The sequence below is a fragment of the Triplophysa dalaica genome, chromosome 24, assembly GCF_015846415.1.
Source record: "Triplophysa dalaica isolate WHDGS20190420 chromosome 24, ASM1584641v1, whole genome shotgun sequence".
NCBI lineage: Eukaryota > Metazoa > Chordata > Actinopteri > Cypriniformes > Nemacheilidae > Triplophysa > Triplophysa dalaica.
Genome location: NC_079565.1, coordinates 16,697,071 through 16,724,996, shown reverse-complemented (window position 1 = coordinate 16,724,996; position 27,926 = coordinate 16,697,071). Strand labels below are relative to the sequence as shown.

Here is a 27,926-nt window from a genome sequence, read left to right as displayed (position 1 = left end):
ACACAGAAATGAGTCGCTCACTACACAATAAACACACAGTTGTTCTGTACAAAATAATTTAATAGAAATATTGTTCACTCATAAATGGAAAAGAAGAACAGATGACCATTGCTGTAGAATATGTCCATCAGTGTGTGAGTGTGTGTGTAAATATATACATAGAGTACATACATATATACACACACGTACACACACACACACACACACACGCACACACACATGTGTGAATACTGAAACTCATGAAGATAAACAAGTTTGACATGACAAATTTAATGATGTGTTGGTGCAGTCCAGCGTGTGTAGAGACGTATCCATCATCACACGCACACAATACACGCCAGTCAATCCACGATTGAAAAAGCAAACAAAAAATCTTAGAGATGTATATATATATATATATAAAAAAGAAGTAAACAGGTTTGTGCCGAGCCCTTAAACTCTCAAGCGGAGTCAAGACTTCCTTGACGAGACACCATGAGAAAAAGTACTTATCGAAGGAAGCCACCTTAAAAACTGTCACAGTCCATCAAGTACGACGCAACGTTCAAGAGAAAATAAAAGTCAAATTAAAAGTGTTAGTGTACAAAGGAAAGTGATAAGTGTGTATCATCATTCAGCAGATTCATACTTACGTACGTGATGATAAAAGAGTGTCTTCACCGCTCTAAACACTGAGTCACAGATGAGTCTAACCTGAGACACGCGAGTGTCTGCGGCCCTATGATGTCATGACCACTATGATGTCACTGCGTTTGGCTGGGCTCTAACCCGAGTGGCTCATTCAGACTCACTCCCACCTCTTGGCACTTGTCAATGATTTTTCTCAGCGTGTCAGTTTTACCTCCTTCAGCCGCCTCAAACAGCAAACACTGGAGAGACAAAGCGCAGTCAGTCTGAATCACACATCTCAGAGTAACACAACTGTGTGTGTGTGTGTGTGTGTATTTACATCCGTCCACAGCGCAGCAGACAGGGGCAGTTTCTGTAGTGCTGACTGATAGAGACGCTGGACCTGCACAGAAACACACCGTCATCATCACACACCGATCCCATCCACCCACACACACACACACACACACACACACAGCCCCTTACAGAGTCATGCACTGATCAAAGCCTGCTGAAAAAACACAATCAAAGATCTGAAAGTCAATGTGTCTGTGGGTGACACCCGGGCCTAACCTTTGACCTCTTACTCACCTCAGCTCGGTTCTTCTGCTCCTTCTCAACAGCGATTGCTCTGCCAAGAAACACATGCGCATCAATAAAACCACATCTCTCCTTCACTTATATTGAACGCTACACTTCTAACTGTGACACAAGCTGAAGAACATTCACAGATCTGATCGTTGTCTGATCAGCTACAACTTCACATATAGAATTTATCACCGCTGTCCTTCCCAAACCTCAGGAAATGCAAAATACACTGTACCTTTAAATGACACAATACTGTATTGTTTAAGTTGACGATATTTCACGCTTCTGAAACTAAACGCGTGTGTGAAGATGATTCACTTACATTCTCCAGATGACCAAACAAGTGGCAACACTACTGCACAACATTCTGCTCTGTAACTTCAAATGTTCAACGTTTCCATCCTGCAATTCCTGCTGCAGTGACCTAAACGATAAGATGAAACTATGAAAACAGCTGCCGATCTCTCACCAGAGAGAGAGAGAGAGAGGGAGAGAGAGAGATGGATCAAAGCACTCATGTAATTCACACATTCATGACATCAAGACTAGATTACTCTAATGCTCTGTTAGGTGGTTGCCCTGCAGGCTTATTACAAAAACTCTCTTGAGTTCTTACACGTACTAGAAAGTATGAGTATATAACCCCGGTTCTGTCAACCTTGTACTGGATACCTATAAAGCATGGCATTAACTTTAAGATCTTGCTTATTTAGGTTAGGGTTGGGTTAGTATTCCAGTAAATCTATTCTATTACAGTCCTTCATGTGCATTACGCTCTCAGGGGTCCTGTCAGTTGCTAATACCTAGAATTTCAAAATCAAGTGCAGGTGGTAGATCCTGTTTCTATCTAGCGCCTTAACTTTGGAACAGTCTTCCCTGCACTGTCCGGGAGGCAGACACACTCTGTCAGTTTAAATCTAGACTAAAGACTCATCTTTTTAATCTTGCATACACTACATGTGTGTGTGTGTTGCATGTCTTTCTGTGTCATGTGAGTGTGAATGAGAGTGCATCTATTCACTTTGCTCTTTATGCTTGTTCTATTATTATAAATGTCACGTTTTGCGTATATTCAATATGTTCCATGCACAGTTGCATATAAAAATAGTAAGAAGCACAGTATAAATAAAAGTTGAGTTAAGTGTACATACCGTACGGCTAGCTCTGTATTGTTTGGCATGATATACTGAAGTCTTTCCAGGACGAGAGAATGCTGGGATTGAGGAAAACAATCTAAATAGAAGGATATGACCTGTAATCAAAACAAACACATAACAACAACTTACACAACACAGTACAGTTTGCATTTATCAAATCAACGACAGTGAACATCACTGAACTGATAATAAGGACACGATCAACGGTGAGGGAGAGACGGGCAGGAATAAACATCTATGCAACTCTTACAAGAGCTGGTAAGGATTGATCATCAGTAGTGATGTGAGGAGACACAAACGTCAAAGCAGCGCTCTAGAGGGCACTGATCAGTGTCCCAGCAGAAGATAATGCTTATGAGAAAGAATGAGCGTCTGAACTGGATCTTACAGAAAATGAAAGAAGCTAGTCTGGTCCAATGACATTAGTTTTCTTGTACATGGTTGTGTATGGTACATGCTGAAGTGTTGATAGCAGGTGGTGCTGTGGGATGAGAACGCTCTGCTAGGGCCAGTCAGACTTCACTTGAGTTGAATATTGTTGCAGAGCAGCTACACCCATTATGTGATGATGTTGGGTGATGCCAGTGAGCTGCACACGAGACTCGGGTATGTTGTGAGGAACACGATGAAGAGTTTAAGGTGTTATCCTGGCCTCCAAATTCTCCTGATGTCAATCTGACTGAGCGTCAGATGTGCTGGACATGATGTCAGAGATTTTCTGTGGTCTCACAGAGGCGTCTGCGGGTGGGTATATCAGAAAGATGCTTGTCACGTATACCCTCACGAGACATTTGTGTGATATGTGTAACATCACTGCTCTGAATGTGAACTTGTTTAATGAAGGTTGAACTACTGCAATTCTCTCCTTGCTGGTCTTCCTGTAAATGCTATCAAAGCACTCCAGCTGTTTCAGAACGCAGCAGCACGCCTCATCTTCCATGTCACACCCTTTTCATCTCTCTCCACTGGCTACCTGTTGAAGCCCGTATCAGATTCAAGTCACTAATGCTTGCCTACAGGACTATCACTGGATCTGCACCGGCATACTTTCACACTCTCCTACACTTCTACACCCCATCAAGATCCCTGCGTTCAGCAAACCAGCGGCGTCTTGTATTGCCTTCTCATAAGGGCAGTAAATCTCTCTCCCGCTCATTCACAACTCCTTCATGGTGAAACATTCTTCCATTCTTCCATGACTCACAAGAGAAGCGATAAATCAGCAGAAGACTGGAGTAGCGTGTGAGTCAGCTCAATACCTTGTTTCTCGTTGCCTAGGCTGTTATCTATTTCCAGCTATTTAGCTTGTTGTGTTTATTTGATCTGCTCGTTGAGTGACTGCTGAAGTGTTAGCCTTGTGAACTGTAGTCATTAAGGTGGAGACAAAACGCACTCACCTCAGCATGCAACCTATTCTACCCTCCCCTTTCAGGGCCCCCCTCTCTCACTTTGGGTTTCTGGAAATGCCAGTCAACAAAGCTGACTTCATCCATGCCTTTTCTAACCAGTCTGTCTATAAACCTTCTAGGGCTAACAGACATATGGACCCATCTGCGGCTCACTTCTCACTCCCCCCACCAAACCAGAAGAGTAGGAGAAAGGTTTGCTCATCAACTATACAAACTGTATCTTTCCCCATACAGCAACCTAAAAAACCTGTATGATTCATTAGTTATTTAAATACATATTAAAAAAATAACTGTTTAACTGATAGTGATAATCTGTCTAAACTTTTTACTTTCGGTTAACTGTTAAACGGTCAATATGAGCATCCCTAGACCACTCCTTTTCTAGAATACGTACAGGCACAAAGATTCTCCTAACACTGCTATGCTGATGAGACATTATTATATATATAGATCTCAAAATGACCGAAATATCGCAAATGTGCATATTGCAATATTTAGCAATAACTGAATTACGTATAGACCACTCTGGATGACATAAAGCTGATCCAAAGGTCTTCCTGTTTCAGTCTTTAAACACTTCACAATGGTTGAACAAAATGCAACTAACAGAACAATTTTAACCAATGAATCAATTTTTAAATCAAGATTTCATAAAGTTTCAAATATATATTTGTGATAAAAAAACTGAAACCTGAAGTGCTTCTAGACTAGTGTTTACATATTGCAATGGGGTTTATAGTCTATAAGTTTTAGGTTGATGCAGATGGCAGAGAGACTTGTGTCTGATGTCTGGAAGATAATCAGTAATCAGAAATAATGTAAAATATGTCTGCTGGTTATATAATTTTCAGTTTTTAAATAAATATTCTACAAATGTAAACATCGCACTTGAAATTATTTAGCAAATTATTGTGTATTACATTTTGTTTGTTATATATATTTTTCAATATTTATTAACAATTTCGATTGATTTAGGGGAAAAAAGTCGTTTCATTTGTTGCATTATTTAGGTTTATTATTATAAAGCTTTTTTCTTTCATATCGTACATCCTCACCAAAAATGATGCTAATGATGAAGATGCTAATGATTTAGCAAATAATGATATTGATGATGCTAAAAAATTATGCTAGTAATGATGATGCAAACCATGACGCTAATAAAGATGATGATGCTAATGATTATGACGCTAAGAATGATGACGCTAAGAATGATGATGATGCTAATGATGCTGTACCTTGTTGTGAAAGCTGTAGCAGCTCCAGTAGAGTGATGAACTGAAGGGTAATGTGAGTCTGCTCGGCACCGTCTCCAGACATCTGTGTACCAGACCTGTAAACATCTTCATCTCACGAACACTGGGCTGCTGTCCTAACACCTTACTGCTGCTGCTAAACCTTACATAACTGAACACACACACACACACAGTGAGAGAGATACTTCTGAATTGTGTGTTCTCACTTCAGTGTAATTGATTCTTATGCTTTTCCATCTGTCATAATTACTGACAGCATTTGTAATGTTAATGATGTCTGTGTTTGTGTTCTTGTATATATGGTTTACATGTATAATGACATGTGTATAACAGCATTAAACATGGTTTACAGGGACACTTTCTGTGTCCTCAAACCAAATCCCTTAAAAATGTCTTCATTAAAAATGACAAGTTATCTATGATGGTTATATTTAGGAGTAGGGTTAGGGAATAGAATATGTACAGTATAAAAATCATCACGTCTATGGTAAGTCCTCATACACCACATATACGTGTGTGTGAGTCTAATACTTACTCCAGCCAGAGTTTGTGTATGATGTCCAGTTGTGTCACACTCCCCAAAGCTTTTTCAAATGCATCAATGGTCTCTCTCACACCGCTGTACACCGACTGCCAGAAACTGCATTCAAACACAGACACAGAGTTAGACAAACACATAGATAGACTGCCAATAACCTTCTTCATAGTAACACAGAGTCTAGAGGACACACACAGACACACACAAATACAGACAGACAGAGAGTAGGGGTGTAAGAATACATCGATATGAAACTCTTTCACTAGTTTAAGCCACTTTTCTAACCCCATTAGCGACTACTGTATGTGTTCAGTAAAGAATTGATGGTGCAGAGATCGCCTCTCTCAGTGTCGACTCAGTGGAGTGAGTGGGAGGGAGAAGCAGCACATTCAGTTCCCAGACAAAACAGCGTTTCCAAAAACGTGACACTGTTACTGTTTGATGTATAAATATAAAACACAAAATATTTACATGAGAACAGCTTAATTGGGCAATATGCTGTGTTAAAATACAGAATGTTTAGAAAGTGGAAGCAAAACAGGTCTGAAGTTGCAACACAATAAACTAGGCAATGACATCATGCCTATGACATCATCCAGCGCCACAAAATCCTAGCTGAAACACAACAGTTTGTTGTTGTAAATGTCCCATTTGGGACAGAGAGTGTGCAGTGTTCAACAAGTATTTAAAAGTTAATTTGATATATTTTGGTTACATTTGTGAGTTATTAAAATTGAAACTGCTTGTGTAAACTTGGCAAATAAGTAATATGATAAAATAATGATACAATTTTCAAATCATATCGCAGAAATCCAGCGATCATCAAATATCACCTCGCTGGCGGAAAAAAATGACAACGCATCGCATATCTTGATGATTTATCAGATTAACACCCCAACAGACAATAGGAGTACACACACACACACACAGAGGTAGACAGACAGACACACACACACACACACACACACACACACAGAGGTAGACAGACAAACAGACACACACACACACACACACACACACACACGTAGAGGTAGACAGACAGACACACACACATACAGACGCACACACACAGAGGTAGACAGACAGACACACACACAGACGCAGACACACACACAGACGCACACACACACACACACAGAGGCAGACAGACAGACAAACACAGACGCACACACACAGAGGCAGACAGACAGACACACACACAGACGCACACACACACACACACACACACAGAGGTAGACAGACAGACACACACAGACGCACACACAAACACAGAAGCAGACAGACAGACAGACAGACACACACACAAACACACACACACACAGACAGACGATCATACCAGTGAATGAGATGTAGATATGGCAGTTGTTGTGTGACATCAGTGTGTTGTCTGAGTGCGGGTGCCGTCAGTAAATCTTCAGTGGGAACTCTCAGAATATAACTGAAATCACAACACACACAGTTACAGCAGTATATCACAACAACACGGTGAGATGACCAGGCCATATGGAATGTTCAGACTTGTTTGGTTCATTCCACTCAAAAGTTTTTGGAGGAATATGTGGACTTCCGCTGAATACTTTTCAATGCATTTTAATTTGTGCCCAAATGTAAATAGTCCCAAAATGCTACCTGTCTACATATAACTGCAGGTGAGAGCAGACTAATCACTTAAAAAGAGACAGAGCAGCTTTGTTATGAATTAGTGTTACACAGATACTGTTTGAATACACCAGACCAGAAACTCTGAATTCATTTGAGTATAAGTGAAGTATTTGTTTGATTGTTTAGTGTTAAACATCAAATTAAAATGGGATCGTGTTAATAGGGTCTTATGATCAATTTAGTTGATATTAATTAGGGGTGTGAAATGTCACTGGTCTCACGATTCAGTTTCATTACTGTTATCATGTCAACGACTGGATATCCCGATGCAGCGCATTATTATATTTTAAATATTACTACGCAAATAAGTCTGTCTCGCTTACACTTTAACACTCTATACCACACATGAGCGGTTAAGAACACGCCGCATCCAGTGGGGATAGAATGTCTGTGGTCTATATAATAGCTTCTATAGTTGTTTATCACTAGAATTTAGAAACTTGTGTGCAGTGTAGAAAAGGTTTTTGTGTTTTTACTCGTCTTTCTTGTCAAAGCCCTGAATATCTTTAACGTGTCGATCATCTTAAACAACTTAAAATATATGTACACTATGTAAAATATGTAAAATATATTTACAGTAGGAACACACACACTCACATGAACGGGGAGAGAGAGAGACAGAGAGGAACCCATTCTCATTAATTGGGTTTAAACAACACACTGTTGTCATATCGTGTAACCCATCCGCAAAAGCTCAAGTGTGAGAGCATATGATCACAACTGGCACATATGATGTTTAATTGCATGTTTTATTAATGGATTATTTCTTTTTATCTTTGATCCGGTAGACTAATAGTTCACATCGCCTTTGCGATGCATGGGAAAAAACATCGTTCTCAACAGCACTAGCATTAAGGCCATGTTCCTCATGTTCACAACACAAAGTAAAAGATAAAATGAAATAAAACTTCATGAGCATTCGCCTGTCACTCCTTGCGCTGTCTTAAGACAGATAAGTGACCTTTCCTGAACTCCTTTGTGGTTAGTTTCTTTTAAACATCTCAAATAACAAACCTTTCATCCTCAAAATGTGACACAGTAAACAGCACATCCTAGTGATGCGTTCACGTTGTTTGTGTGGACTTGCTGTAAAATCTATGGAATTTTCTATGGGCGTGGATTCTGTGCTGCCCTGAAGACGAGCGATAAAAGAACAAACACACAAGTTTGCATCTGATGCGTATACATTAAAAGGATAGCCAGTGACACAGATCATGGTTTCGCTGTGTCTTATAGCAAATAATCAGACTAATCACACATCCATGTCAACGGGAGCAAAGAGGTGTTCTCATGTCATGTACACATGTTACTGCGATGAAGTCCTTACTTATTATTATTGATGCGCATGTAAACGTGGTCATTTAGAATGTGTGAGAAGATCACCTGACAGAGCCAAATGTGATTGTGAGTGTAGTGTGTGTTACCGTAACACATCCACAGACGTCAGCGTATCAGGAACAGCTTCACAAAAAGAGCGCGTGAACTTGTCAAAAAGCTCCTCCATAACGCTGTGTTTCTCCTGCACACACAAACACACACACACACACACACACCGAGGTGAGCGTGACGACAGCAGCCGAGCATCACATGACAGTTCAGATGACTCTCACCTGAGCGTGCAAACACAAGATGAGCTGATAAAACACGTGAGCGTCACACGGGCTGTCAGACAGAGCACGTGTCCACAGGTCTACAGCTTTATCCGCACATCCTGAAGACACGTAAAGTTCAGAGGTGATCTCCAGCAGAGGACAGTAGAGCGGACACACGGCTAACAGACGCTCACACAACTCCACAGCCTCCTGACTCCTGGAAAACACACCACACGCGTGTCACTGACGCACACAATCATCATCATGACACACACGTGTGCACTCTCTCCATACCTGTCCAGCTGTCTGTAGAGATGAATGAGATTCCAGTGAAGAGAGAAACACGTCTGAATCTGCTCGCTGGACGATAACCGCTCGTCACTGCACTTCACCACAGCATCTACACAAAACACACATTCACTGTCTCCACGCGCTAAACTTGTGACATCACACATACATGTCCATTTACAGCCAACAGGTTTCACCTTGAAAGAGACCGATGATAAGGTCAGCGGGGGTGTGAAGGTCTGGCGCCGCTCTCCAGGGAATGAGGAACACATCTGCACACACTATCCGGGCGGGGCTGGACTTGGCAGGATCGTAGAGACACGACGGCAGATGTCTGAATTCAGTCAGGTGGATATACGACAACCACATCAGACAGCGGTGCGTCACGGTTAAGCCATCGGCCACGCTCGGTCTGGACTCTGAATACAGTGCGCTCTGAAATGCAAGAGTCCAAATCATACAACAGATCACAAGACCGAGCAGAGCAGACGTCAGCCGCGCCTTCACACCTTCAGTATGTTGAGAGCGTTGTGCGGTCGACCCGTGAACACGCTGAGCTGAACTCTGAACAACAGCGTCTCCAGCAGCTGAAAAGAGCCCATCTCTGACCCGCCGTCACGAGGCGTCTCCAGCCGATGAGAAATCAGACGAGCGCACACGTAATCTTTCCCTTGGAAAGTGCTCTCCACGCTCATGTACTGAAAGAGAAGAACAAGAGCGATGAAGCGCACTAGAGCGGCTCAAAGGCAGGCACACACGCACGAGAGCGGAGGTCAACTCACCGTCCACCAGACGTTATCATGCGGCGAATGCTCCACGGCCATCTCGCACATCTCCTGGAGCTCATCCCTGCTGCCTCGTCGAGAGAAGAGCGTCAGATAATGACACCACACCTCAGCGTCCTCACGGTTGTCCTCCAGAGCTCGAGACAGCGTGTTTAACGCCGCATCCAGACACTCTGACGCCGAGCTGCACACACACAACAGATGACGCACAACAGATCATGGCACACAGATGATGTCAGAGTGATGTCACTCACGTTTCTTTCTGGTTGAGATATTTGAAGGCCAGTTTGATCCACAGCTGAACATCATTGGGACTCTCCAGAACGCTGGTCTCCAGATTACTGATGTCATCCGTCTCGCTGTCGAAATATCTCTTATCATCCTGAGTGACACACACGTCAGTGGACGGCCACCGCTCCCGAACGCCAGCGTCTGTCACACACACACCACATCACAGCTTTGCTCAAACTATCGTCACACACGTCAAGCGCAGAAGATGAAAGAGTAGAGGTGATTCTGACCGTGTTGCTGAACAGGAAGTGTGACGTCCACACCGTTGTGATGTTCATCCTCCTGAGCGTCTGTCTTAGGTGTCGGAGCTTCAGGTCTCCATCTCCTCTGAGCTTTATATGTGGTGAACGGAGGAACTGAGAGAGAGAAACAAGCATCCATCAGTCTCCAAGTAAAGCTCTCACACACAGACGGGAGTTGTCGGCGCGAGCACTCACTGTGTCTCAAACGCTCGTTGACTTTGCTCACGAGCAGAACGGCCTTCTGGTCCGTTCCCATCCGGTCCTTGTTGGGCCCGAACAGCCTCTTCATGTATTTCTCTGTGGACATCGGCGTCACAGTTAGCTGATCATTGAGTGATGAACGACAGAAGGAAAGGATGTGATGTTACCTGTGGCGCCGCTGATGTCACTGGTGGCCTCACAGCCGATCAGAGGAAGACTGTAGGACAGGATGTCCTGAAAGAGCTGACTGTCCGTGAGCGAGCAGTTTCTCATGTGCTGCCTGAAACACAAACACACACAGTGTAAGAATGTGTGAAGAGAGCAGAGCATTAGACGGTGACGGATGATCTCACGTACCACCGGCACTCGTCATCATTACACGTGCCAGTCAAGTCGAAGCGACAGAAACACTTGTTGGGCTGAATGATGTTGCTGTAGGTCAGCGAGCGCAGGGAGAGCTTCTCTTTGGTCCGGTAATACGGGCTGAACCTGCGAAACGTGTGAAAGCACAAAGTGACGTCATGACATCTCATGACACATTGATGCCAGGAATTGAGCGCTTTTTCACAACCACCTTGAACCGTTCTAAGCTGACTCGGCACAACATGATTACAAACTGTATTTAGCCTAGAATTTTCAGCATGGATGTGCCGACAGAATGCGTGTAGCGATGTCGCCACACAGGACTGGAGACTCGTCTGCTGCCTAGAGGCCAGGGGCCGGTTGCACCAGATGTGCATAAGTTACAACCTAGCCTAGTTTTGACTTAAACGGCCACTAAGTTACAACTTACGCATTACTAAATATTTTTGAAGTATAATGTATAATGAAGTATAATGTTACGTATGAACAAAATATTCACAGAAGCCTCCCGTCAGCAGTAACTGTAGGAATAAAATAGCACTCACTGAACTAAATAAATAAGCTCTTGTTTCACTCGACATTCTTCAATGATTCACACACATGATGATGCGGACATTTACACTCACTAGCCTTTTAAATAGAGAACATTATGTGATGACATTTAGTTTTGCTAAGAACAACTGCCCTAGCGCCTCCGTTTGTGAATCTGCTGTGTTTTGCACCTCAACATAAAATGATCTTATTATTTCATTGGCGGTTGGCAGTAAAATGAAATCACCCACATCGTCATGTCATTTATTATTTTGTTAATTAGGCAGTATTGTTTTTAATCAGCATTTATTTATTTATCCAATTTGAAATATGTTATTCATGATAGGTAATGTAGTATTCTATTAAATAAAAAGTTTTTACCGTTATTATGTGACGTAAAATAAGTTTAAAACACTTCAACACATCTTCTCAGGCATGTAAAGTAGGGCTGAAACGATTAGTTGACATTGTCGACAAATATTCTTGTTGTCGAGTAGTCGTTTGATTACGTGACTTAATTTAAGGGCCTGCAATATCACAATTTGACTGCTACGGCACTGCAGCGCTAGAGTGTAATGCAGCCTTCCCGAATGCTATCGCAGTAGAAAGACAAAAAGAATGTGTCTTGGGAAATGTGGGAAAGCTTTACCAAATTGAAAACAAAAAATGCAGTTGTGTGCAATGCATTCAAGGCGGAACTTGCATTCAAAAAGGAAACATCCCGGAGCAGGAGAGAGGCGAGTGTTCTCTATCTAGAGCTAACTAACTAACTTAGCGGTAAATCTTTATAAAAGAGAATGGAATAATAATAGCAATGATAATAATAACAATGATCATATAATTACACTTATGTTTTATTTGTTTTGCAAAGTATAAAGCTTTGATCGAGTTTAGGAGTCAAGCCTGTTTTGATTATTATAACACTATTAGGTATTACATGAGAGGAAAACGATTATAAGAGAGGGACGTTAAGTGATAGGAGTCTTATATCTTGACTTTTCTTCTGTTAGTTGCTCTTTTTCATTAACTCTTTCAACGGCATTTACAAGTTATCTCATCATTTAAAAAAAACGGTTCCCCACCAAAGACGTTATTACATCAACAAGTGTTAGTACTGTTTTACAGCAGGTGGCGCTGTTACACACCTATTGGTTTTTAGTGATTGTTCTGAGTGTAATCTGGTTGGAATCTTTGACAAAAAACTTTATCTCAGCTGTTTAATCAAAGTGATGCATTTTGAAGAAACCTACCGTAATTTCCGGACTATTGAGCGCACCTGAACATAAGCCGCACCCACTAAATTTAAAAAAATATATTATTTTGAACATAAATAAGCCGCACATGTCTATAAGCCGCAGGTGCCTACCGGTACATTGAAACAAATGAACGTCAGAGGAACCTCGTCCATATTTATGATGTCGTGCGGGCCGATGGAATGCTCCGCTATCTTTGCATCAGTGAATTTGCGGAAGTTTGAAACTTTTTCCTCGTAGTCGGGAGGGAGCTGCTGACATAGATCGACTCGTCCGTACCCTGATGGTCCTAAAATCCTAAAACTTCATTGCGTTCGCGATTGTTTTGGCTTTCAGTCGGATCTGCACAGTTAACACACCGGCCGTCTGCTCTCTGTGTGTTGACCCAGTCTTTGAGCTCATTTTCTAGTTCGGGCCATCTGCTTTTCTTTCCTCTGAAAGCTTTAGTTGTCTTTTTGCACTGAGTCAATTCCTCACGCTGCTGTTTCCAACGTCGTATCATCGTCTCATTAAGACCAAGCTCCCGTGCAGCAGCTCTATTTCCTTTTCCAACAGACAGATCAATCGCCTTCAACTTGAAAGCTGCATCATATGCATTTCTCCGTGTCTTTGCCATGATGAGGGTGACAAAATGACTACCGTAATCAGAATGATGGGAAGTTTGAGCGCGCTCGATTTAATCTTAATAGTAAACAAAAAAGTTGTTTGACCTTAACCCGTTTGGCAATTTCATTGGTCTAATGAAAGCTTCATTCCACCCAAAAACTGAGAACGTCACAGAATGTTTAAAAAAAAAAAATTGAAAGCGGGGAAAATCCATATATTAGCCGCGTCATTGTTTAAGCCGCGAGGTTCAAAGCGTGGGAAAAAAGTTGCGGCTTATAGTCCGGAAATTACGGTACCCATATCTAAGGAGTGATAAAACAAACAAATTAAGATTGCAGGATACGCTTTCCTTTGTTTGAAAGCTGAGACTCTGTTCTTTCATTGGACATATTGTTTGTCCAAGTATTCTTTACAGAAAATGTACTGTGACCCATTAAAGTTTGGTGAAAATTAATAAAAAAGGTGGCGTAACCAGTCAAACTTTGTAACTCAAAGAGAGTAACCAGTTGGTTCAAGTTCATTAAAAACAAATATCAAAAGCTGAATTGATTTTATTAATTTTGTAAATTATGAATTAACTCAATGTTTTGACTAGTTGCGAAAGCTGAATAATCATTAAAAAGGTACCGATTAGTAATTGAAATAATAGACGATTAGTCGATCAATCGGTCCAATAATCGTTAGATTAATCGACTATCAAAATAATCGTTTGTTGCAGCCCTAATGTAAAGGCTGCAATTGGACTATTGAAGGTAAACGTTATATTATACAAATACACATTAGTTTACAGAGAGCTTACGGATTACTAACTATGTTCTGCCTTAAGAGTAAATGGTGCAACTGAATAACATGCAGATTTAGTTACACACTAGCTAGTAGTTACTAAGCCTCTAGTGTGGACTTTACGTTCACATTTAAGAAAGAACTTATGAGTGGCTGGTGCAACCCTACCCTGGAGCCAAAACAGTCAGCAGGTTAACATCACGAGCTGGAGGGTTTTTTGAGTCATAGCTAAGTCTCTTGTGTTAGCAAGGCAGCGAGTGACAGAGTGGAACGGTTAAGTGACCAGAACGGTTCAGCATGATGGTGGAAAAGCACTCAATGATGTCTGATGTCATCGCACCTGTAAGACTTGAAGAGCAGTAGAGGACTGTGATACGGTCCAAACGGCTCGGCTTTAACTTCCGTTCTGTTCTGATGAGTTGCCGCCGGATCAAAGTCCATCTGCGGCACCTGCGCGAGACACAACGAGATCGCTGAAACATCAGAACCACCGTGTGGTGTCACCAGCGTTAAAGTCGTGTCTTTACCTTAGCCGGAGTCTGGACGTGATCGGCAACCCAGCGGAGCGAGCGCGTCTCTTCCCTCAGGACGTCAGACAGTCCTCCGCACATCTGATATCTCCGTCTGAGATCCTCCACGTTTAACCCCAAAAGGAGCTCGGGCAGACCGCCGGCGGCGCTGTCGCAGGGAGAGGCTTTAGCGTGTTTGACAGCCACCAGAGATGCGGCAGGGCTCTCCAGATGACTCAGGTTGGGTTTGGTGAAGGAGCCGGACTCACGGAAGGATCGCCGGCGGGTGGTGGTGGGAATCTGCTGCACGTCGTCTTCGGCCTCCAGATCCTCACTGGACAGAATGAGTTTGTCCTGCGTCAGGTCGTGCAGCGAGGGCTGAGGTAACGGAAAGGCCTGAGGGGTAGCGGCACGCGGCTCGGCCTGACGTAACGCCTGAGCCTTCTTCAGCTTCTCGATCTTTCGGGCGTACTCAGACTCTAGCTGCTGCAATCGCTTCTTCTGCGCGATGAGCTCGGCGTAATGAGTGTCCGAGTAATCCAAACGCCGGACCTTCAGCGGCTACAAAACACCAGAGCGGTTACACAATGGCTTTACACCGTCAACGATTGAGAGTGTGTGGTGTGCGCTCACCGAGTGCTGAAGAGCTGCAGGTTTACAGCGTTTGAACATCTGAAAATGAGCCAGATCTTTCTCCAGCTTCACACACTGATTCTTCTTCACAGTCACACGATGCTGAACTCTCTGAACCTGCACACACACACACACACACAGCTCTAGTGTTGGGAGTATATACTGTGCACCGGTGAAGGTTGTTTTAAACATGCCAGAGGTGTGTCAGAGTGTTGATGGGATAATTCCCACACAGACCTGTTCATGTAGCTTCTTGAGCAGGAGTCTGTTAGCGTTGGCGATCTTCTCAGAGGAGAGCAGCTGCTCTTTCAGACGCATGACTTTAGCTTCAGCTGCTTTTAGAGCTTCTCTCTTCTTCATCTCCTGCTGCTGGAGCTGCTTCAACAGACTCTCATCTGTGGTCAACTGACTTCTACACACAATATTAACAATTATTGTGTGTGTGTGTGTGTGCGTGTAATACACCTGATCTACATCATGTATATACAAGGGATAAACCACAGCTAGCCTTGGAGGCCAAGAGGCGGAGAGTTGCTGCCTCTGCAAAATGCATTAAGATACTTTAATGCACGGCTAGCTGTGGATTAACCCGCATATACCATGCTCATCTGCCAAGTTAAAGCAGTTATTGATTATTACAGTGTAATTTTTGACCAGACAATTATTTTGTCAGTTAATTTAAAATATCTACTTTACCCGTTCCCTATCTACCCATGCATTTAACAGTTTTATACCATGGTCTTTTTGAAAACTAAATTCTGATTGGCTGGAAGGGGTGCATGAAAACCCTTTAACACACAGGTAGCTCCAGTAAGTTTGATTAGATTTGAAATTGAACTGACAAAATCACTGTCATTTTCACTTGATTGATCTAAAGTTTCACTGTAAAGATCAATAAAAGATTTAACTTGGCAAATTAAAACCCTTTAATGCACGGCTAGCTGTGGATTATCCCTTACTTAATGCACACTTCAAGCCAATCAGAATCAAGTATTCAAACAGACCATGGTATAGTGTGTGTGTGATGGAAAGCTACACAAATAATGGAAAGGGCTAGTTAAAATTTGTGTGTGTTGCAGACGGACTGACTTGTGTTCATTGTATTTCTCTTGAAGATCTGCAGCTCTTGTCATGAGGTCCAGCTCGGAGTCTGAACCCACAGGAGACGAAACGGCAAACTTGCTGGTCCTGCATCACATCACATGACATGAGCGTCAAACACTCCAGTGATCACAACAACAGTGTTCACAAAGAAACAATATCAACAGACACATCCATCCATGCAGTGTTTGTTCTCAAGAGAGTGAAACATCTGACTGCACCTGATCATCTCATCTCTGATCTTCACTGGATTATTCTCCTTCTCTGAGACGGAATGCTTCGGTTTGGCTGCCTGAAGAAAAACATCATGTGTCAAAATTTCATGTAAAAGCAGGTGACATGAATATGTTTCAGTCACATCGAACGCACCTCAACAGTCCTGCGAGCTTCTTTAATCATAGACTCCAGTCCTCCAAACACGCTGGGAGTGGAGCTGCAGCTCTCTCCGTCTGAATCACTGTCATCAGACGCATTCAGACGCACCACCACAGTCTTGTGTCGAGGCAACTTTAACAGACACACACACGTCAGATTCTCATCCACTGAATGGCACAACACCCCCAGCAGCACAAACTCACCACAAACTGTGCTTTGGGAACGGGATGAGCGCGCACAAACTTCAGTACTCGAGCGTTAGAGACCATTGTGTTCAGGCTGACGGCTGTCAGATTGTTTCTGGTGTTGGGACGAACCGCTGATCTCAGGGCAGGAGACGGCGGCCCGCTGCCACCGGACGCATCCTACAAACACAACTCTCAGTGTGATGAAGACAAAACAGATGTCATGACATGCTTTAGCTGAAGTAGAACAAAGCTCAGTTTGAAAAACCGTGTAAGTGATGCAGCGCACGAGGTCTCACCTCCACTTTAACAGCTCTTTTGTTGGCCAGAGACTTGAGTAACTCTTCTCTCAGCAGCATCTCCTCCTCCTCTTCCTCATCAGCAAACGGAGGTTTGGGCGGCTGCTCCGTATCATCCGGAGGGGGCAGTGGGGGTAGAGGAGGGGGAGGAGCCGAACCGAAAAGATCCACCTGCTGTCCCGAACCCTGAGGCGTGTGATCACACAAGACATGAGCAGAAGAAAACTAACAGACATACAAGAAGCAGGCATGTGATCAGCCAAGGACAAAACAGCAGAAGACCACACTGGCCCAACCCCAATCCCCCCCAAACATAGTCTTTAATGTAACATGATTAAAAATAGGAAACTATCTACCAAAATTAGAAATTTTTCACTTAGCTACGCAAAACAAACTATTATAACTCCCAATTCCGGCTGCCAATTTTGTAAAATCAGTTCAAATGTTTATTAGTTTAACATTCACCTAAACAATAATGAATTAAATAAGTGTTTGTGTCAATATCTTATGCTAATGTCAAATAAGATGGCATTTACAAAGGGCCCTTGAGTAGTTTATACTAGGCCTACTTTACATTTTATTGTAATCAGCAATAATTCCTTAAACAATAATTGAACATAAAAACTAAAGAATATTGTGCCTGAAGAGACTTCATACACAGCCAATAGAAGTCGCATCAACTTCACTCATACAGCATGTTTTCACAATGAATCTGCAGTTTTGTAAACGCAGCATGTTGCAGTTTTAGTTCTTTGAAATGTTTGCCTTCAGTAGAGACTCCAACACCTTTATATTACAGTGACTAGATCGGCCATTTGTTTAGTTGTCATTTGTATAGTTTCAAGCCATCAAATCACAGAATGGCCTATTTTAGTCTCTGTGTATAGATCATGTTTCAAAGCTAAATCATATCATATAGACGTCTCAACTTCCAGCATCAGTTCTTCACTTAATAAATAGTGACTCCAAACACACAAGTACCAAAACAGCTGCGTTTGGCTTCTATTAGTCTGTTTGGAATCCCTGGAAACATAAAGATAACTCCCGAAATGATGTTCTTCATAAATCAAATTTATGCAATTTAAGCGGGTGATCCCAGCGAGGTCAAAAAATAGGGAAAATCCGTATTGATAGGGAAAAATCCCATCCCTGAGGAAGACGGCAGGTGAGACTGTAACTGTACCTGTCTGACAGGTGTGGACTCCAGAGGAAAGCCAACAAACACATCACGAGACGGTGAGGAGGCTGAAAAAAACAACCAAAGTCAGCTGAAATCATATAACTGCTCACATGACTCTGAGTCTACTGTACCTGGAGAGTTCGTTTCACTGTCTGTCTCCATGGCGACCTCATCATAGTTATCATACTGATAGAGATTTCCTGATGTGTCAAGAGTCTGTTTTACCACTTTCCTGTGATCAGCATCTGAGGACTGATGATGATGATATTAAAACAAAACGTCATTGTGAACATGACTCATAGACGTATACATCACACGCTTTTATGATTCCTTCATTCTTCATGACCACTGACAGTCACGAGAGTTCTGTGTGAGGGACTCAAGGATACCCCAAAAATAAACAAATCTGTCATGAATTACTCCGCCTCAAGTGGTTGGACAACCCTTGGACCGCTGTTCATCTTCAGAACGCAAATGAAGAGAGATTTGATGAGTTCTGGGAGCTTTCTGCCTCCCCCATACACTTAAAGACCAGAAAGTGATTAAAGACATCATTGAAGTACTCCATGTGACCCCTGTGTCAGCCTCAAACACATGTCCTGAAGATCATGTGACGCATGCGTTTAGAGCTGACGAGAACACTGGCTCCTGCAGCTGCGTGTTGTAAGTTCATGTGTTGAATGATGTTTTTAATTTTGTTTGTGAGCTTTATATAGTTAAAGCTGAACCACTGTTGTCACATGGACTATTTTCACAACGTCTTTACTCACTTTCTGGGCTTTGAAAGTCAGTTGCGTTGCAGTTTATGGGGGGAGTCAGACAAAACTCATTTTCAATGGGGTCTGAAGATAAACGGAGGATGATCATGACACTGGATATCACGTCACACATAATACTGGACTGGACAACACAACCTCCAATACATTACTATCAATAAAACTCTACAACTTCATCATAATAGCACATTCAAGTGTTTAAAATCAGACTCCACAACAACAAAGCACTTCAGTGAAACACACACACCACAGCTAAACAACAGGTTACCTTGCTTCGTGATCGATGTGTGGAGCCCACCAGCTTCATGAAGCGATTATACTGCTCATCTTGATTGGACAGATCCCTGATCTTGCGGATCTCATCCTCCCTCCTCTTCCTCTCCTCCTCTTCCTCCTTCTTGTGTGTCTGCTGCTCATGTTTAAGTTTCCATGTGCGCAGCTGCTGCTTTCTCAATGCCTGCTTATCTACAACAAAACACACACACATTAAAATCTGTCCTAGATACAACACTAATACACTCATATGTGTGCATGTGTCTCACTCGCACGTGTGTGCACGTGTCTCACTCTCATATCACTGAACGTGTCTCACTCTCATATCACTGAACGTGTCTCACTCTCATATCACTGAACGTGTCTCACTCTCATATCACTGAACGTGTCTCACTCTCATATCACTGAACGTGTCTCACTCTCATATCACTGAACGTGTCTCACTCTCATATCAGTGAACGTGTCTCACTCTCGTGTGTGTGCATCTGTCTCACTCTCATGTTTGTGCATGTGTCTCACTCTCATGTGTGTGCATGCGTCTCACTCTCATATCACTGAACGTGTCTCACTCTCATATCAGTGAACGTGTCTCACTCTCATATCAGTGAACGTGTCTCACTCTCGTGTGTGTGCATCTGTCTCACTCTCATGTTTGTGCATGTGTCTCACTCTCATGTGTGTGCATGCGTCTCACTCTCATATCAGTGAACGTGTCTCACTCTCATTTGTGAGCATGTTTCTCACTCATATGTGTGTGCATGTGTCTTACTCTCATGTGTGAGCATGTTTCTCACTCTCATGTGTGTGCATGTGTCTTACTCTCGTGTGTGTGCATGTGTCTTACTCTCATATCAGTGAACATGTGTCTTACTCTCATGTGTGTGTATGCGTCTCACTCTCATGTGTGTGCGTGTGTCTTACTCTCATGTGTGTGTATGCATCTCACTCTCATATCAGTGAACGTGTCTCACTCTCATTTGTGAGCATGTTTCTCACTCTCGTGTGTGTGCATGTGTCTCACTCTCATATCAGTGAACGTGTCTCAGTCATGTGTGTGCATGTGTCTCACTCTCATGTTTGTGCATTTGTCTCACTCATGTGTGTGTATGCGTCTCACTCTCATGTGTGTGTGTATGCATCTCACTCTCATATCAGTGAACGTGTCTCACTCTCATGTGTGTGTGTATGCATCTCTCTCTCATATCAGTGAACGTGTCTCACTCTCATTTGTGAGCATGTTTCTCACTCTCGTGTGTGTGCATGCGTCTCACTCTCATATCAGTGAACGTGTCTCAGTCATGTGTGTGCATGTGTCTCACTCTCATGTGTGTGTGTATGCATCTCACTCTCATATCAGTGAACGTGTCTCACTCTCATGTGTGTGTGTATGCATCTCACTCTCATATCAGTGAACGTGTCTCACTCTCATTTGTGAGCATGTTTCTCACTCTCGTGTGTGTGCATGTGTCTCACTCTCATATCAGTGAACGTGTCTCACTCTCATGTGTGTGTGTATGCATCTCACTCTCATATCAGTGAACGTGTCTCACTCTCATGTGTGTGTGTATGCATCTCACTCTCATATCAGTGAACGTGTCTCACTCTCATTTGTGAGCATGTTTCTCACTCTCGTGTGTGTGCATGTGTCTCACTCTCATGTTTGTGCATTTGTCTCACTCATGTGTGTGTATGCGTCTCACTCTCATGTGTGTGTGTATGCATCTCACTCTCATATCAGTGAACGTGTCTCACTCTCATTTGTGAGCATGTTTCTGTCTCTCGTGTGTGTGCATGTGTCTCACTCTCATATCAGTGAACGTGTCTCAGTCATGTGTGTGCATTTGTCTCACTCTCATGTGTGTGTGTATGCATCTCACTCTCATATCAGTGAACGTGTCTCACTCTCATGTGTGTGTGTATGCATCTCACTCTCATATCAGTGAACGTGTCTCACTCTCATTTGTGAGCATGTTTCTCACTCTCGTGTGTGTGCATGTGTCTCACTCTCATATCAGTGAACGTGTCTCACTCTCATGTGTGTGTGTATGCATCTCACTCTCATATCAGTGAACGTGTCTCACTCATGTGTGTGTGTATGCATCTCACTCTCATATCAGTGAACGTGTCTCACTCTCATTTGTGAGCATGTTTCTCACTCTCGTGTGTGTGCATGTGTCTCACTCTCATATCAGTGAACGTGTCTCAGTCATGTGTGTGCATGTGTCTCACTCTCATGTGTGTGTGTATGCATCTCACTCTCATATCAGTGAACGTGTCTCACTCTCATGTGTGTGTGTATGCATCTCACTCTCATATCAGTGAACGTGTCTCACTCTCATTTGTGAGCATGTTTCTCACTCTCGTGTGTGTGCATGTGTCTCACTCTCATGTTTGTGCATTTGTCTCACTCATGTGTGTGTATGCGTCTCACTCTCATGTGTGTGTGTATGCATCTCACTCTCATATCAGTGAACGTGTCTCACTCTCATTTGTGAGCATGTTTCTGTCTCTCGTGTGTGTGCATGTGTCTCACTCTCATATCAGTGAACGTGTCTCAGTCATGTGTGTGCATGTGTCTCACTCTCATGTGTGTGTGTATGCATCTCACTCTCATATCAGTGAACGTGTCTCACTCTCATGTGTGTGTGTATGCATCTCACTCTCATATCAGTGAACGTGTCTCACTCTCATTTGTGAGCATGTTTCTCACTCTCGTGTGTGTGCATGTGTCTTACTCTCATATCAGTGAACATGTGTCTTACTCTCATGTGTGTGTATGCATCTCACTCTCATGTGTCTGCATGTGTCTTACTCTCATGTGTGTGTATGCGTCTCACTCTCATGTGTGTGCATGCGTCTCACTCTCATGTGTGTGCATGCGTCTCACTCTCATGTGTGTGCATGCGTCTCACTCTCATACCAGTGAACATGTCTCACTCTCATTTGTCTCACTCTCATATCAGTGAACATGTGTCTCAGTCATGTGTGTATGTGTCTTACTCAGGTGAGCAGCTTTCTTGGCTCTGCCCGCAGGTTTGGCAGCTCGTGGTCTCTCCTGTGATCTGCACACAGTGTTTCCTCGGCAGGTAACTTTGTTTCTTTCACATGGAGAAGTAATTTTGTCCTGAGACACTTTAACAGCTTTAGTGATCTTCTCTCGGCTCTCCATCATCACCTGCTGCTCCTTCTGCTGCCACTTTCTGCTGGCCGACTGCAAAGCCAAGAGTCGCAGCTGCAGCTCTGACAGATCATCCTCATCCACCCTCACCTGATACAATTACAATACAATCAATAATACAATTGTGATTTTATGTATGCAGTGTTGTGACAGCAAGAATTCAACACATATGTAAAATTGCAGAAACTAAAGTGTGTGAACAACAGATGCAATCTATGTAAAAGTAAATGCTCTCTTAGACCTGCCTGAAACACCTCGTGTGAGCACACACCCACAAATCTACATCAGTTGGTGGTCTGATTTGACTAAGACCGCCCAAATATATACACAAGTAAGGTGGTGTACCTGTCAGTACAATTGAAGAGGAACCTGATGCTCCAAATATGGTCAGAGGCGTTACATTTCCCTCACATGCTTGCAGTATTCCACCAATCACTACACACTGGTGAACTGGCCAATCAGAGCACACCTCACTATTCATGAGCTTTGTAAAGAATCAGCACATGCACGGTATGTGGAAAATACATTGTTTTTAAACCTTACATTGTTTTACCCCTTTATTTCATTTTGAGCGCCCGGTCTAAAAAAGTCCTCGATTACATTATACAACCTCAGAGTTTATCTAGCTATTCAATGTGGACAACAGTATCGGCCGGCTGATCAATCAGACGGCCTCTATTGTCTATCAAAATAATTTTGTTGATTTTTCAGTGTCTTCACAAGTCTTTAATTTACCTTTTATTATCATTTTTTGTCAAATGTTATGTACTGAACAATATAAAATACATATTCAGCATTCACATGTCTGTTTAAAAGCGCAAGTTAGTTCAACAGACAAGATATGACGTAGATATATAGCAAGCATATATATAGCACATCCAGTAAAAGTGTCTGAAAGAAGAAAAAAAATGTAAATTTGAACCTTTATAACAATGTACTCCGTTATCTTGGGATTTACGATAAATGGTCATTTTTAATGTTATCATTTATAATAACATTTAGGCCGATATATTAAAGCAGATAAATCATTTCCTCTGGTTAAACTTCTTCAGCTGCACGCTGCTCACAGTTAAAATACTGTACAGTGCTGTCTTTCTGCTGTGATCATTCAAGCCCTTGTACAGAGACCCTTGTTTCTAAAACAAGGTTTCTAGGCTACATCAGATGTGTGCATGTTTTACAAATAAACTTTATGTCTAACCAATAAATATGAATATATGCATAGACGTGCAGTCAGAGTGAATAGACTGAATAAAATAAGAAAGCGTTGAATTGAAATAGATGTCCTATTTCTTTCTAGATATAATAATATGAATGTATGGGTGCTGTAAGATTTTAGCAGGTCTTTGCTCTTGGGTTTCTATAACACGCACATGAACTGTCACTCTAGCTCGTCTTACTTCTCATGTATTATGAGCGAGTGGCCCTCCAGCGGCAGGAGTTTCATTGATTTTAAACGCGTGCAATAGTTTTATAGAAGATGAGGCAGAAGCAGTGCTGCGTCATGTGTACTGCGCTCACGGATGCAGAGAGAAGGTGAGAGCGCGCGCTCTTCATGATTACATGTGGGTCACATGAATATAGAATCATCAGAGATAAACTCTGATCAGATCCTTATACCACTAATAATTGTTACACAATATTTTTGCGTAATAAATGGCTTATTTCAAAAGTCCTGCAGAATGGACACGCAGGCAGATGTATGGATGAATGCATAATCAGGAGCTCGTGACGAAGTATCCCCATATCCATATTTTGAAGACAGCCCTAGTATGACGTAGCCTTAAAGAAAAGATGCTCATTCTAAACACGCATCACTGAACGCACGGAAGACTGAATCGGCCCTACTTCTACTTCTTTAAGCTTAATCTGCATTTGTGTTGTGCAGAAAGAAAACAACAGTCATCGATCATATCTGTGTGTGAAGCAGAGTCTGATGACATAAGGACAGACAGATGTGTCTGATCAGTTGGTGTACAGATGTTTACCTTTCCACAGGCGGCCGTGGACTCTTCACTCACAGTAGAGATGTTGAGATCTGATTCAGAGTCGTCTTCATCCTTCACACCTACACACAAAACACGCAAGAGCTCAGCTCACATGAGTGACACAAACACACAACAAGAGCTGCGTACACTACTGAACTCTACCATCATTCTGCCTGGTGCTGTTCTCCTGCGTCTCTTCATCCTCCTGCCCCTGAATGTCCGGCACGGCGCTGGCGTTTAGAGCGTCTCTCTCGCCGGGGGTCAGTAGCTTCTGTCGGAGCGGCCTGAGGTTAAACGCTTGAAAAACCTTCTTCTCTGTGAAGGCAGGGACGGGCTCTTCCGGCTTCAAGTCGGGCGGGTTGGGGTCTATACCCAGTGGGCTCTGATCCAATGGGTCCTCGTCCTCTTTCAGAGCCATTCTCTCCTCTTTCCTGATACACTCCAGCTCCAGCTGAATCTGCTTGTACTTCATGAGCAGATCCTCGAAGCTCTCGTCTACGGTCTCTGCTTTAAAAACACTGCCCACCACTCTTCTCACCTGACATCTGCCGCTCGCTTTTTCTGAGAAAAGCTGTTAAGAACTGGTTTCATTCGTGTTTCAAACTCAACGGTTTAGTTCTCCCAAAACACGTTTACACAATTGTTATAATGATGACATCACTCCTAAGTGCTATTACAAATATTTGGCTGAACATGATCCCATAAATCATTTATCAGGCCTCTAGACTGCGACCAAAATTGTCCCAAATGCGACTGTTTTTTATAACATGCGAGGTAAAATTTCACTGGGTCGCATTGATTTTGTAAAACCGATTTTTGCTCCACTAAAGATCTACTTGAACATTATGAGCGGTGAATGATGCACTTGTGATTAGTGCAGGAAAGAGCTCATGCTCTCCCTCTGTCTCCAAACTAAAGTGTGTGTTTGACTTCATTTGGTGTTGCACAGACCCAACAGCAGAAAAGCATCGCGGGACAGACACTCCATTTGTTTTTAAAACGCTCTGACAGAACATTGATGTCATATTCTGACGGTTCTGTGCAGAGCGTAATGAAGTCAAACACACAGGTTTCTGAACCGTCTCTTTCCCTCACACTTTCATCAAAAGCAAGGTTGGAAGATAGAATCCATGTTTCACGCGGTGCATTCTGAGAATACTTTGAGCTGAATTGGAGCCGGGTGTGAATGTGCTGAAAAACATGTTTCCTTTTCTTCCCTGACAAGTGTTCGGCACATGCAGCTTACATGAAGGGAAAATATTATCCAGTCAAGTGTTTTCTGTTAACTTCTATCTTTTGGGATGTCCTAAAAGATGTGTAAATACAAACAGCGCATCAATGTCCGCAAATGTCTGATTTGTAATGACTAATTTAAACAGATTCATTTTGTTGAAACAACTCTTTAGGTCAAACACTGAACTCACGAGACTCACTGACTGATCACATCAAATCAGTCACTCAAACACATCACAACTACACAACACAAGCGTGTTGAGACAATTTAACAAGAGTGGTTAATGAGATTTAGTATTTAAGGTTTATTCATGACAATGTGTAGTGAAGCACATTTATAATCATTTTGTTCCGAGTGACTTTTGAGTTTTGAGCTATCGTATTTAATTTGATGTGGTAAAAATAAAGAGGATTGTGAAGAGTGACAGGTTACAGTTGTGCTGAATATAAAACTAAATAATAACAACTCTATAAAAGAACAAATACAAAGTTTCTTTGCTGTTATTGGGCTCCCAAGTGTTAAAGCGCAAATATGAGGCGGTCTATAGACGACTATTATAAAGCCAAGAGTGAGAAATGAACAGAAGGATTCATCAACTGAGGTCATAATTCAAGGTCTTTATGATTATAATAAAAAGTGTGTGACAAGAGGGACAATTGAGTCTAGAGCCGTGATTTATAGCTCTGTGTTAAAGGAACAGTTCACCCAAAAATGACAACATCTTCCATCTCATCATACTGTTGAACATGACAGATTTGTCACTGGATGGTCTCAAATGATCGTCATAAAACATCTCAATATGATGTGAAAGTCTGATGTGTTAGACACACTCACAAGTTCTCAGACGAGGATTATTTCTCATGTGACGTACAGAATAAACATCTACATTGACCTTCCACAGATATGATTAGACAAACAGAATAACTCCTGAGATGAGAAGAGAATTTTCATTTGTGGATGAACTGTCTCTTTAACTATGAAAGAACGATCGCGATCATGAGTGTTTATTTCGTGATATTCTTCCTTTTTACGAAAGCAGTGCGATGACATCATAATAATTGACAAGACTCGTCAAAGGATAGCGCACGTGACGTGAGTGTGATGTAAGGATACGTTTCCTGCACGGGGACTCTGTCGTTGTTCTGCCGCCGTGATTCTCCGCGAATCGTTCCGACCAGTCGCGCGTCCATCCTGACGCTCGCTGCGTGCGGTACCTGAATGGGCCCAGCGCGTCGTGACTGCGCTCCCAGAAGCCGGAGCCCTGCCGGAGCCCGACGGGGAAAAGCGGATGCGGTGCGGCGGGGATCACGACTCCTCTCAGGGGCACCGGAGCGATGTTGTTGTTCTTCATCATGTGTCCGGGTAAACGCGCTCTTCTGTTCATCGCGGCGCGGTTGTTTCGGGCACGTCGCGGAGGCCGCGCTTGACTCTGCGGCTCATCGTCGAAGATTTCCCCGTCCTCCAGCTCGCCCTCCTCTTTAGGAGACGAACAGCTCATGTTGACCTCCATTACGGAACCTGCGCGGCACTTAAACAGACTTTAATTGTATTTCATGCTCGTAAACCGATGAAATAACGTCGCGTCAGTGAGCGTCAGACACTCGAGGTTGCTTTCTCTGGGACATCGTACTCTTTCCTGCTGCTCCACATCCAAACATCGCGAGATTGCGCTTACCCATCCCTTTTCCTATAGGTTCACGTCTAAGCATATCGCGAGATCGCATTCTTACCATTTGTTCCCGCCCATAAAACTTCTCATCTCGATATTTCGTTCACTGTCGCGAGACTTGGTTATACTCTTGACGTTTCCAGTGTGACGTCATCACCCAATCGTGTTTTTTAAAGTCCCAGTGGAATAAAAAAAATGTCAATTCTTATTTTTTTCATGAAATATTGCAGCGTCTTTTGTAGATAGCATATCAATGTGGGACATTTTCTTTTTATAATGCATGTTCTGTCCCTGAAATGACATACAGTGCCCTTCACTATAAATCAAGATCTTGATATATCCATCAATTTCTTGACCTGAACACTATAGAAGTGA

The 27,926-nt window shown here is 42.7% G+C and overlaps 1 protein-coding gene across 1 annotated transcript; it reads right to left on the bottom strand.

Moving 5' to 3' along the window:
- Positions 1 to 45: 45 nt before the first annotated feature.
- Positions 46 to 27,549, bottom strand: LOC130413952 (zinc finger C3H1 domain-containing protein). The gene is made up of 35 exons (XM_056739512.1): positions 26,996 to 27,549; positions 24,811 to 25,209; positions 24,649 to 24,728; positions 22,483 to 22,750; positions 19,478 to 19,674; positions 18,565 to 18,685; positions 18,437 to 18,498; positions 17,254 to 17,439; positions 16,973 to 17,134; positions 16,764 to 16,901; positions 16,616 to 16,686; positions 16,383 to 16,481; positions 15,531 to 15,705; positions 15,294 to 15,410; positions 14,679 to 15,221; positions 14,492 to 14,601; positions 10,973 to 11,104; positions 10,783 to 10,895; positions 10,610 to 10,711; positions 10,403 to 10,528; positions 10,136 to 10,313; positions 9,879 to 10,065; positions 9,606 to 9,794; positions 9,294 to 9,531; positions 9,103 to 9,208; positions 8,827 to 9,025; positions 8,641 to 8,735; positions 6,891 to 6,992; positions 5,552 to 5,656; positions 4,999 to 5,167; positions 2,349 to 2,449; positions 1,520 to 1,621; positions 1,201 to 1,240; positions 950 to 1,012; positions 46 to 869 (listed from the first exon to the last, which is right to left on the bottom strand). Exons 1-35 carry the CDS (start codon positions 27,390 to 27,392, stop codon positions 744 to 746), a joined length of 5,598 nt encoding a protein of 1,865 aa, XP_056595490.1. The 5' UTR covers positions 27,393 to 27,549; the 3' UTR covers positions 46 to 743.
- Positions 27,550 to 27,926: the final 377 nt, after the last annotated feature.

Excerpts from the sequence above, each read along its gene's own strand:
- LOC130413952 (XM_056739512.1), bottom strand. The coding sequence starts at position 27,392 with ATGGAGGTCAACATGAGCTGTTCGTCTCCTAAAGAGGAGGGCGAGCTG. Across the intron at positions 17,135-17,253 it reads AAAGAGCTGTTAAAGTGGAG|GATGCGTCCGGTGGCAGCGG; the intron begins GTGAGACCTCGT and ends TTGTGTTTGTAG. Across the intron at positions 5,168-5,551 it reads ATACACAAACTCTGGCTGGA|TTATGTAAGGTTTAGCAGCA; the intron begins GTAAGTATTAGA and ends GTGTGTGTTCAG.